Source organism: Episyrphus balteatus, chromosome 3, assembly GCF_945859705.1.
Source record: "Episyrphus balteatus chromosome 3, idEpiBalt1.1, whole genome shotgun sequence".
Taxonomy (NCBI): Eukaryota; Metazoa; Arthropoda; class Insecta; order Diptera; family Syrphidae; genus Episyrphus; species Episyrphus balteatus.
The window spans coordinates 14,258,430-14,271,528 of NC_079136.1; the positions used below are offsets into that span (position 1 = coordinate 14,258,430).

The following is a 13,099-nucleotide window of genomic DNA, read 5'->3' on the forward strand; positions in this document are numbered from 1 at the left end:
ATTTTACTTCATAATCTACTGGGGCGTATTATACTCACTGTACTGGGGCGTTTTGTAAATTTCGAAGTGCAATACGCGCATTCAAAAATATAGCAACCCAAACTTATTTCAAGGAATTACCAAAAAAGAACTAAGAAGCCCATTTTTTGAACTTTCTAAATATATATACCAATTTGATATGGTCTTTATACTTTCTGAAAAAATGAAATTTTGTCTGCGCTCTCCGCAATATGTTTTGGTGCCAAATTTTTGTTTTGCAGTTTTTTTCTTTTCAGGGTACACAGAATACTACAACTCAATAACACAATTGACGAGCAACTTAAATTAGTTTGAACAGTTTTCGCTTTGTTTGCTTAACAACACCTGTGTGCGTACGAGACTGGTGGGGCGTTTTGTAAACTGGGGCGTATTGTATGGTTTTACCCTATTAGATTTCAACGAAACTTTTTGTGAAGAAGCATTATTTATATAATTTAAATATAAGCCAAAAATAAAATTTTGAAAAAAATAATTTTTGGATTTTTAAAAAAATTTTGAAAAATTTTGTTTGAAAAATCAAATTTTCGAAAACGGGACATTTAATTTTTTTGAAATTTTGTTTTTAGATGTTGATTAGTGATTTCTACAGAATGGCATACCAATTTTATTTCAAAACTTTTTTTCCAAAAAATTATTTATAAAAAATTTGTTTTTTAAAAAACGGCTTTAACGATTCTAAAAATGCATCTTAATATATCAATCAAAAGTGCATACTTGTTTTGGAGGGCAATTTAATTTCAGATTTTATTTTATTTTTTAAAAAAACGAATTTTATTTTTTTTTTTCCAAATTTCTATATAAAAAGTCTTAAAAATGTAAGCAACTTTAACTTTAACATCAAGTTCGTGCGACCCAGTCGTGCATTTTATTTTTATTTACAAAAAAACATTTTTACAGACTTTATGAGGTAATCTATCAATATCTTAGTAATTTTTTTTAACAATTCTCAATATGTTATATGTTATATGCAAAATGGGTAAAGTTGAAAGAAAAATGAGAAAAAAATCACTTTTTCAAGATTTATGGGATAAAAACCTACACTTAATTTGTTTAAACAATAGACTCATATACATCACTCAAAAGGTCTGAAAACCCTCTTTCCAAAAACATTATAACATATTGAGAGTTGTTAAAAAAATGACTGAGATATCTGTGCTATTACCATTAAGATCCAGTATAAATTTATATCAATAGAAAAACGATCTTTTCACCGATGATATGGTTATGGGTTTTATATTCTCGATTATCTTAGAACTATCCACTCTTGGAGCCCACAAAAAGATTGTCGAAAAAATCATCTTTTAGATCTTGGTTGGAGGATACTCAAATCAAAATGATATTAGTCCAGTCAAATCCCCATAAATCCGAAACTTGCATTACATTATTCGACTCCCGAAAATAACTTTAAGCCCGTTGACTGACTTGTTTCCATGGTAGATAGCACCTCAACCAAGATAAGGTTGTACCTCTTAATTTCTAGGAAAAGAAAACCCAACGCACTCCCGGGTAAAAATTAAAATTGATCTTTTAAAAAGTAATCTTTTTTGGCCGACACAGTTGCTGCCGTTCGGTGTTGGTTCGATGAAATAGAAATTTTTAATCATGGCGCGGCTGTTCGGAGGTGGTTAGTTGGTGTTTGCGATTGTATGGAGATGGTGTTGAGTTTGCAGAACAAAGGAAAATGGTAATTTTGGCCCTGAGACCAATAACGATGTGTCATATGTCATTGGAAAGGTATTTTTGCGTAGATCAATTGTTTATATGGCGCCAAGACTCAATTCGCTGTGGGAAAAAAGTTATAGCTATAAATGTAGAACAGGGTAAAAATAGTTTAAAAGACGTATAGGCGACCGTCGTACGACTTAGCTTATACGGATAGAGGGTAAAACAGGTGTCAAATGGAAGATAAGTTGAGAGAGAAAATGAGAAAATGAAAAAAATAGAGTTGAAACTTTTAAACCGTTTTTAAAATGGGAACTTCTATGTGGCAACCCTATTTTAAAAGAAAAAATGGTTTATTACATATATTTGTAGCATGATCAAGTAAGACAATTTTTGAAATGCCAAATGAAAGCTTAAATAAGGAAAAAATTAAAAATATGAAATAAGGAATGTTGGCCCACAGATATGGCAACCCTACTTAAATTGAAAAAAAAAAAAAAAAACAAATAAAATAATCTTTTTGGAACAACAGAGTACAATTTTTATATGGACTAAAAAGATAAACTCTGCTCTCATCTTTTGCTGTCAAAAATACGGGCAAATACTCGGCAACCCTACGCAAATGCTTAGAAATACTAAAAATATTATTTTTACTAGCCAAAATGTGTAATATCATATGTTATATTTTGACCTTTAACTCTATCAAATTCCATACATTTTTGTAAAAAAAAAAAGTTTTACTGTGTTTCTTAGCATTCATATAGGGTTGCCGAGTACTTGCTCATATTTTAGAGGTGGCAACCGACAGGTTTAAGATAGAAAAGAATATCCCAAAGGTTTGTACTTAATCTTTTAAATAAAAAAGCTCTTTTGGTGTGTTTTTTTCGATCGTTTTAATAGGGTTGCCATATTTGTAGGCCAACATTCCTTATATTATTTTATTAATTTTTTCACTATTTTAGCTTTCATTTGGCATTTCAAAAATGTTCTTATTTGATTCTACTACAAAGATATGTAATATACCATTTTTTCTTTTAAAATAGGGTTGCTACATAGAAGTTCCCATTTTAAAAACGGTAACCCTATTTTTTCATTTTCTCTATCAACTTATATTTCATTTGACACCAATTTTACCCCCTATCCGTATGAGCTAAGTCGCTCGACGGTCGTCTCTCCGTCTATTAAACTATTTTAACCCTGTTCTACATTTATGGCTATAACTTTTTTCCCACAGCGAATTGAGTCTTGGCGCCATATAAACAATTGATCTACGCAAAAATACCTTTCCAATGACATATGACTCATCGTTATTGGTCCCAGGGCCAGCTCCCATACAAAAATTACCATTGTCCTTTGTTGTTAATGCAATAAAGAATACGTTTTACAAACGCCACTCCCTTTTTTATATGATTTATAGGCGTATCTTTGCTACCGATAGATCGGAACAAAAAATTTTCCCAGTTGTACGAAATGTAAGAATTTTGTATTTTGAAGTGTGCTTCGAAAATCTTATATTCATACAAAGTTTTTTCCAATCAATGCGCTTTGTTCTCTCTTCGGTTCTCACTGACTTCTAATATTAAAATTCATGCATTGCTCTGCGATTTTCTCTTTTAGATTCTCGTTGAAAACTAATTTTATTTTTTTTCAATAAATTGCGCTGTTCTCTACGGTCCACACAGGTAAATTTTCCCAAAAACATGGCCAAAATTATTTTTTGTGTTTATTCAATTTATTATTGCATGATTATATCAAAATAAGATAATTTCCATAAAATTCACCATTTTTAAGTAAATTTACACGAAAATTCACAAAAAAGAAGCAAAAAATGAAAAAAGTCGTTTTTTTTTACTTTACGCTATAGGGTTTCTTTCATTTGACATTTAATAATACAATATTTATACATTCAATAGATTGAAAAAAACAGTTGAACAGTCGTTATTATAAATAAATAAATAATGCAGGCATAGATAACAACTATATACATAAATAAACATGAGTGTGAGTTTGTATGTGTGTATATCATTCAATGACTTGTGAGTTGTGAAACTGTAACTATAAGTCTGCTTGCTCGATCTCTGGTTCTATTAGAAACTGAAGTATTTCAGAGGGAAACACATTTTTTGTTTTAGGATTTAGTTTTCTCAAACCACTTATTAATGGGTCAGAAGAGACCAAGAGATTATAAAACACATCTTCCATATTTTGCTGCCTCGAAAATTTTCTTGAGAAACTTTCTCGAAACGCTTTATATCTTTGTTTCGTGATTCTTGGGCTTCTTCGCCGAGCTGTCCAATGAATGAATAAATTTTATTGAGGCTTAAGTTTGGATACATATGGTTATTATGAAACTAAGTTAATTTTCCTTCAACAACTATTGAAAGTGCTTCTTCTGCTGTATATGGAATAATTTTCTGGTCAATTTTTTTCAAAGCTTTTGATATTTTTCAGCACGTGAAGGAGTTGAAAATATTATATTTTTCATTACATTTGATGAACAAGTTTCCCTTTTTCTCGCAGTTGCATGGCGCAGCATAGCTTAATTCTTCGGCATTATAGTTAGAACGTAAATCTTCTGTTTTACGTCTCTTTGACCGTTCGCTTAGGTCTGAAAAATCCATTTGAGTCCGTCCAACAAAGCCATGGGCTCAGCATGGAAACGATATTTCATATTGCAACCAATTTATATTTTGTTTTAAGAAGGTGTTGTTATTTCTGGAGGCACTCCAGCCATCTTCTTCTATGTTCATATATGCAAAATCAAAATCCGTTAAATTTTTCTCTATTTGCTCCGAAATTTCAATATTTCAACCTTTGGTACCAACAAAATTAATTTTTTCTGTAATGTCACGTGACGAACAGCTTTTTAAAAATTCAGAAAGCTTATTTCTTGAAAGAAAAATGAAAGTTAATTACGATCCTGTGTCAAAAAAGAAAAATCTAATTAAAAAAAAAAAAAAAAAAAATCACCGTCCCCAACACCTTTTGAAGCCAATATTATAAAAAGTCGCAAAAAACCGCAATGTTTTAGGATTGTTTCCCATAAAGGAAACATTTAACTATTTTTCAACACTATTTTCAGTACAGAAAAACGCAAATCAACTTAACTTTTTCATTATCAAAGAAAAAAAATTTGTTTGTTTTTACTGCTCAAACACATTATCTTAAAAAGCTTTAAAATTTACTTTAGACTTAAAATTTTGCATTATCTTTGTCATTATCTTTTTTTAACATACCACTAGCAACAGAATCCATGTTAATTATTTTAAAAATCGCCAAAAAAAATTAAATAAAAAATAAAGCAAACTACTTCTTATAAGAAACCAACCTTGCTACTGCACTCGTTAATTAAAATGTTCTACTTTGAAAGCATCTACTGATTAAACAGTTACAATTTGCATCGCATGATCAATCAGGTTCTAAGCTTATGTTATTTGTAAACAACTTGGCATTAAAAAAAAACAACAAATCGCAAATTTTTTTTTTGTAGTTTTGGCCATGAATTTGGGAAAATTTACCTGTGTGCGGTCCTTTCCGCCAGCAAATAGTTGCAGAACCTTTTCGTAGAACACAACAAATATAGAAACTTCTTCGAACACATACGATGATAGGGTTGTATATCTTAAAAACGGATTTTCTAGGTGAGTTCAATAAAGACAAAATTGTTTCGACACATCCGCCCACTGCCACACCCACTTTTTTATATTATTTAGTTCTTATAAATCGATTGTAAGATTTTCGAAAACTTAATTTTTGACTTTAAATCATTTTTAAGAGATACATAACAGTAGGTAATTGAAGAAAAACAGTAGTTCTAGTAATACATATTGCGAAGGACAAAATATGAATTCTAAAGAAACACTCTAGTCTAAGGAATTGGCAATAGGCTATTTTTGAACCAAAGGCCAATAGATGGCTAAAATGATATAGGAGAACTCTTCATTGGAGACTTACCTTCAAAAATTGGCTTCGCCAATCTAGAAAATAAAAACAGTCTCAAGTTTTGTATTTTACAGGAGTTTTCTACTCCTTTTTGTTTTATTTAATTTTTATTAGTAAATCGATCAGTGTTACATAAACATTTTTTTTTTGTAAATTCAGTTTATTTCTTTTTTTTTTATTTAAATTCATAACAAAGATTAATTTTATGTTTTTTTTAGGTTTTATTCTTTGATTTTTTTTATATTTATCACACACATATAAAATAAAATATTTTTTTTTTTTTTGTTTATTAAAGACATCTCTTATAACATTTATTATATTTTTTTTTTTTTGGTTTATATATTTTGAAGTTTATAATTGTCTCTTTTTGTGTGTGTAAGTGTGTGTTTATGTAGAAATGTGTGTGAGAGAGAATAAAGGACACCAAGTGAATTGAGATAAAATTCTCTTTTACATTTAACAGCTCACAGTGAGAAGATGAAAAATTGATATAATTTTTATTTTTTTTTGTATGTAATAATATATTTTTTCTTAATTTAATACTGAATGAATTTTTTATATGAATGATATATTTTTTTAGTGTTTGCATTAGAAACCATTTTTTTTTTTTAATTTTTTTAATTGTATTTTTTATTTGTTTTAGATTTTTTTCCAGCATATTTCTTTTGAGGGTATTTCATTTTTTTTTTTTTGGAGATTGTCTTATGTTTTATAAATAATTATGTTATTTTTTATTCAAATCCATTCATCTCCTTCTTAATTAATTATAATATAAAAAAATATTTAACTAAATTGTTTTACTTAACTTTAATGATACGACTTCTTCTTCTCATTTGTATGTTTTTATTGAAATTACAGTTTCTTAATTGTTTTTTTTTTTCTTATTTTTTTAACATTGATTATACATTTATGGATATATATTTAATTCATATATTAGTAATTAACAAGGTGACTTAAAATTATGTATAGTTTTTTTGTTATCCAATTTTTTTTTTATATAGAAAGTTTACATAATATATTTATTTTTTTCTTATATTCTTTTTATTTATTTTTTTTTTTGTATATGTATATATTTTTTTTTCTAGTACACACAAGTCTTCTACATTTCACACTAAATATGTTTTTTTTATATATTTTTTTTTATTATTTTGTGCTAAAAATTGGTTCATTAGACAAAAATAAAATAAACAACATTCAGAAAATATACACATAAGAAAGTACTTTCCTTTGATAGGTAAATATTTTTTTTATTTGTTTTATTTAAGAATTATACTTCTTTTATGTAAAATACATTTTTTTTTCTTTTCTTTTTTGTTCTTTATAATATAAATTCTAGCAGTTACAGTTTTTTTTTTCAAGATAGGTTTTTGTATATTCTTGTTTTTATTTTAATTAAACATAATTAAATATATATATTTTTTTCTTTTTGCCAATGTCTATAGCAGAAATTATAAATAATAAAAAATACTACATACTTTATTTAAAAAAAAAAGATATCTCGGTGGAAAGACTTTTTTTAAATTTCATAGTTACGGAACTTGTTGGCAACTTCAGTGTTGTCTGTTCCCCATTCAGATTTGCGACTGCCATAATAGAGTGCAGCTCCACCTTCAGAAGCACGACGATGAGCTGGATTTGGTGCAGCAGCTGATAGGCCGCTAGTAGCTCCAGCAGTGGCTGCACCGGTTTCCTCCAACATCCGATCTTTGGTTTTCGGAGTAGCCCAGTGCATAGACTGAAAAGAAATAAAGAAAGAATTTAAAGTTTACTATAGGTAAATTTTTTCAAATTTAAATTTTACTTTGAAGATAATAATTTTATTTCTTAATTTTAATATTTATATCAAACTTAACACGCATAAAACCAAAAAATCTAATTCAAAACTCCTAATGCTAATGTCTTACGTAATTATGAAACCAATTTATCCAAATTTAAGTTGATCCCCTTACTTCATACTTAATCTCATTACGTAAGTCTTTAGTGATTGTTGTCACGGTATTTTATATACCTTATTTTTATTTTTTAAACTGCGTTCAACTACAAACGTTTCAAATAACGTAATGGATAGTGAGAAATTTTTTAAATCTATAATGCAGAGATAATAATCCTATTATTCTTAATTTAATAAAGTTCTTTACGAAATCCTGAATTATTCTAAGGATTTAGTTTTCTTCATTAAACACAATTCAGAAATATTAGTTACGTTAGGGTATTGACTACGAGAAATTAAAGAGTAGGGGAGAGTGGGGCACTTTTGAACACGGGGCACATTTGAACACTGCATATAAAATTTTAGTTTATCAATCTTTTTTAAAAGTAACTCGATATTTGAACCGTCAAATCCATAAACGTCAATGACTTTCCTTGGTTATCACAGCTGGCATTCAGATTTATAGGTGGAAGGTGATTTTCATAGTGGTTTTGCAGTATTTCAGTTTTTTAGTTGTAACAGTTAAAAAAAAATTTGGTGCGTGATTTCAAAACGCAATACAATTTTTGTTAACTAAATCACGGTGCATTTTTGAATGAATATATTATAAATGAATATGATATAATTTAAAATAAAAATTTTCATATTAAAAAAACCAATAAAAAGTTGAGTGTTATTTATTCATTCCAACGAAATTAATACTGATGTTCAAAAGTGACCCTTCCATGTTCAAAGCTGCCCCATACATGTAGCATTTTTGAACATAAGAGCCTATATTGGTTAAACATCAATATTTAATATAAATATTTCGTCTAACTAACCAAATGTTATTTAAAATCGAAGTTCAATGTTACTGTTCAATATTAGTAAACTTTACAGATCAAGAAAACGAACATATTTCGTTCACGCAGCTGCGTAAGCAAAAAGTTTTCAAATGTGCCCCACTCTCCCCTAAATAATTCGAGGAAAAAATATTTTTTGTACCAAAATTTTCATCTTTACAGGGGTAAAACACCTGAATGCTGAATAAATAAGCAAAAAATGCTAGAATAACATTTTTTGCTTACTTAAAAAGTTTAAGTAAAATGAATCAAAACATTATGAAAAATCGTTTTCAATTTATGAACTCAAAGAAAAATTTTAAATCTTTTGAATTCTCGACGTTTAAAGTTTTTGTATGTTATAGTACAGTCTTATTGCTGGAGTGCTTGCTTTTTAGAACCAATTACAGATTTTACTGTCACTTCGAGAAAAAAAAAACACACCCTTAAACCCAATTTTTTTTTATGAAAACTCTTTGTTCGTGCTATCTATCCTAGTAGAGTAACTAAAGCAAATTATTAGGGAACCCGGCTTTGATTTTGACGATTTTTATTTTCAAACGTAGGTAATTAAAAATACTTTAAAGTCTATAGATTAAAAATTGCCGATGCTGCCGTATTGTTTTTTTAAATTAACATTAAAATTTTTTTGAACAAAACCATTTTTTTTGCTTAAATTACAAAAAACAAATGATAGCAAAAGATTCTCTAGGTAATTTAAGGAAAAAAAATATAAGGGAGTAGAGAACAATCTTCCATCATCTAAGCGATAAATGCAATTTTCTCACAATCTGACTTCAAACAAAAAAAAAATATTTTGAAAACAACGGCAACACCTACAATATTTTAAAATACATATTTAAAAAGCCAGATGCTCATACTTATCTCTTAAATTAAAATCCACTAAATTTAATTAAGAGCTTTTGAAAAAATGGTCCTCAGACTCAAAATTAAAAAAAAAAATGTTATTAAAAAAATTTAAAAAAGATTTTTTTCCAAACTTTTTCTAATAATATATGAATTAATTTAAAAAAAATTTTTGGCCATAAATATTATCAGTTGAATTTCGAAGCAAAAAAGGTAAAATATATCACACTTTTGAAAAAAAAAAAAAAATGAAAAATTACTTCAATTTCAATGGTTTTTTTTATTAAAACTGAATTTTTGCATTGAAATAATTAATTTTCTCAAACACTATGGTAAATAGGAACTTTAAATTTTTGCTATTTAACTTTAAACAGTAAGGGTTATTAAATGAAAAAGTTTAAAAAACGACATCTTCAAATTTTTTCAATAATTTTTTTTTCAAAAATCTGAGTTCAGATACCATTTTTTCAAAAGCCCTTAATTCAATTAACTTAATTTTAATTTTACAAATGTGCCCTTAATTATGAAACTGGACTAAGTCACTCCTAAAAATGGCATCAAATCTAGCCTAAAAATAATTATTATTTAAGGGGTAAAGTTTATTTCAAAGCGAAATTGCAGTAAATAAACTTCTTTATTGCTCCTCTAGTGATTTCATAAAAAAAAATATAATTAAATCGTTATAAGAAAATTATTATGTAAGTTTTTCTTTAAACAATGCAAAAAGTGACTTAGTCCACTTTCATAATCATGGGCACAAATATGACTAGGCTTCTAGCTTTTTAAAAATGTATATTTAAATATTGTAGGTGTTGCCGTTGTGTTCAAATTTTTTTTTTGTGTTTGAAGTCAATTAATAAAAAAATTGCATCTATCGCTTGAACGATAGAAGATTGTCCCTCACTCCTATATATTTGTTATCCTTGAATTTCCTAGACAATCTTTTGGCATCAATTAGTTTATGAAATTTAAGAAAAATTTGTTTGTTCACAAAAATCTTCAATTAAATTCAAAAAATCAAAACGGCAACACCGGCAATTTTTAATCTATAGACTTTAAAGTATTTTTAATTACCGACGTTTGAAAAAAAAGATCATCAAAATCTAAGCTGTTCGGCCGGGTTCCCTAATATTGCCAATTTTTGAGCTTTAGTTACTCCACTATCCCATATGCAACGTTTTTACAAAATTTGATCAGGGCCCTATTTCACCAACTACAAGTTACAAGCACAAATTTGTAACTTGTAGATCATAAGTACAAATTTGTACAATGGAATTCTGTTTCACAAAGTACAAATAAGTAATTCACAAATTTGTGATAATCGAGAAAAAAAACTACAACTAACTTTTGAAAACCACATGTTTGTAGAATTACCGTTTCACCAAATATATTTTTTTCTTGTAAACAACAAGTTTATCTCACAAACTTGTAAAGCTCTTTATAGTTTTAGCGGTGACCGTTGAGTTACTTAACTCATAATGACAGAGTTAAAATTGGTTTCAAATAAAAACTAAGTTGATATTGAATATGAAAAAATAGGATTGCCATTTTTAAAACTTATGCAACCCTCTTTTAAACCAAAAATTTTCAAATAACTAGTACAGTCATATCTTAGTAGTTAGATCAAATAAGAAAATTTTGTAAGTGCAAAACAAAATTGTAAATATATATTAGGATTTTTGTATTGCTGGATTATTTTTATAATTATTTATTATTTTATAATGACATGGATTTATAGAAGTAAAACAAAAGGTAAAATGATAAAATTGTAAATAGTGAGGAAAATTAATAAAATTATTTAAGGAATGAAGAACTACAAATATGAGAAATAAAAACAAGCCTCTTTGATCAAAAGAGAACGAATTTTTACATACTTAAGAGACAGGTAATAGCGACCAGGAAAATTTTTTAAACAGATATTTGTGATGTTTTCATTCGATTTGAAACACAAATGCTCTACCAATTTTTAAAGCATTTGTTTTCCATTACAAATTCAAAAAAAAAATATTTATTACAAAAAAAAAAAAAAAAATTTGCATTAAAAAAATGTAATTGCAACTGAAAAATATTTGCATTGAAAATAAAAATTTTATTGCAAATTAGAATATACTAAAAACAAATTTTATCGCAAATAAAAAATTTTCTCAATAGATAGAAAAATCAAAGCAAAATGTGTGTGCATTAAATATTTTTTCTTAATATTCTTCGAATTTCTTACAATTTTGGGTATCCGACCATACCAACATTAGTTATTTCAACTACCTATACTATTGAACATTATCTAAGGCCAAAAAGACAAAACTGTAGGGGATTCGACGAATATTTAAAAAAATATTTAATACACACATTTTGCAATTATTTTTGCAGAAAATGTTTTATTTGTAATATAATTTTTTTGCAATGCAAAATATATTTATTTGCAATAAAAATATTATTTCAATAAAAATATTATTTTCAATGCAAATATTTTTCAGTTGCAATAATATTTTTTTAAAGCAAATTTTTTTATTTGCAATAAATATTTTTCAGTTGCAATAAAAATTTTTGTAATGCAATTTTTTCACTATGAAATTTTTTTACTTGCAATAAATGATTTTTTTTTAATTTCAAATGCATTTTTACAACCTTGAATAACAATAACACAGCTTTTCTAAAAATAATAATAATGGCCATCGGCGTAAGGCCATTTAATACGTCAATCACTCTAAATACGGTTTTTACAAACTTGTAACAAAAATGACATACGTCTTGACTCTTGTAGAAAATTTTCACAAATAAATAGAAACTTGTAACTTTTTTTTTTTGTGAAACAGGAACCCAAAAGAAACTTGAAAGCTCACAAATTTGTTACTTGTAAAATACAAGTTTTGGTGAAACAGAAAATGGATTTTTTCACAAATTTAAAATTGTAAATTACAAGTACAATTTTGTGATCACAAGAAACTGGTGAAACAAAATTTCTCGATTTTTTCACAAATATTGTGAAAATTACTTGTAATTACAAATTTGTAAGTTGGTGAAATAGGGCCCAGGGCCCTATTTCACCAACTACAAGTTACAAGCACAAATTTGTAACTTGTAGATCACAAGTACAAATTTGTACAATGAAATTCTGTTTCACAAAGTACAAATATGTAATTCACAAATTTGTGATTATCGAAAAAAAAAATTACAACTAACTTTTGAAAACCACAAGTTTGTAGAATTACCGTTTCACCAAATATATTTTTTTCTTGTAAACAACAAGTTTATCTCACAAACTTGTAAAGCTCGTTTTAGTCTTAGCGGTGACCGTTGAGTTACTTAACTCATAACGACATAGGTTAAAATTAGTTTCAAATGAAAACTAAGTTGAAAATGAATATGAAAAAATAGAATTGCCATTTTTTAAAACTTGAGCTCTTATTTGGCAACACTATTTTAAACGGAAAGTTGTCAAATAACTAATACTGTCACATCTTAGTAGTTTAATCAAATAAGAAAATTTTTTAAATGCCAAACAAAATTGTAAATATATGTATATGTATTAAGGTTTTTGTATTGCTGGATTATTTTATAATGACATCCATTGATTTATATAAATAAAACAAAAGGTAAAATAATAATATTGTAAATAGTGAGGAAAATTAATAAAATAATTTAAGGAATTATGAAGAACTACAAATATGATTTTTCTCATATTTGATAAAAAGAGAACGAATTTTTCATACTTAAGAGGCAGGTTATCAGGAAAATTTTGTAAACAGATTGTGATGTTTTTATTCGATTTGAAACACAAATGCTAAACCAATTTTTAAAGCATTTGTTTTCCATTACAAATAAACAAAAAAAAATATTT

General features: G+C 27.1%; 1 protein-coding gene across 1 annotated transcript in view; it reads right to left on the reverse strand.

Moving 5' to 3' along the window:
• Positions 1–6,847: 6,847 nt before the first annotated feature.
• The window catches only part of LOC129915635 (J domain-containing protein), a 76,139-nt gene continuing 69,887 nt past the window's right edge, over positions 6,848–13,099 (reverse strand). The window contains exon 4 of the mRNA XM_055995267.1: positions 6,848–7,378. Coding sequence (XP_055851242.1) covers positions 7,160–7,378 — 219 coding nt within the window. The 3' untranslated portion in view covers positions 6,848–7,159. The remainder of the gene's footprint in view (positions 7,379–13,099) is intronic.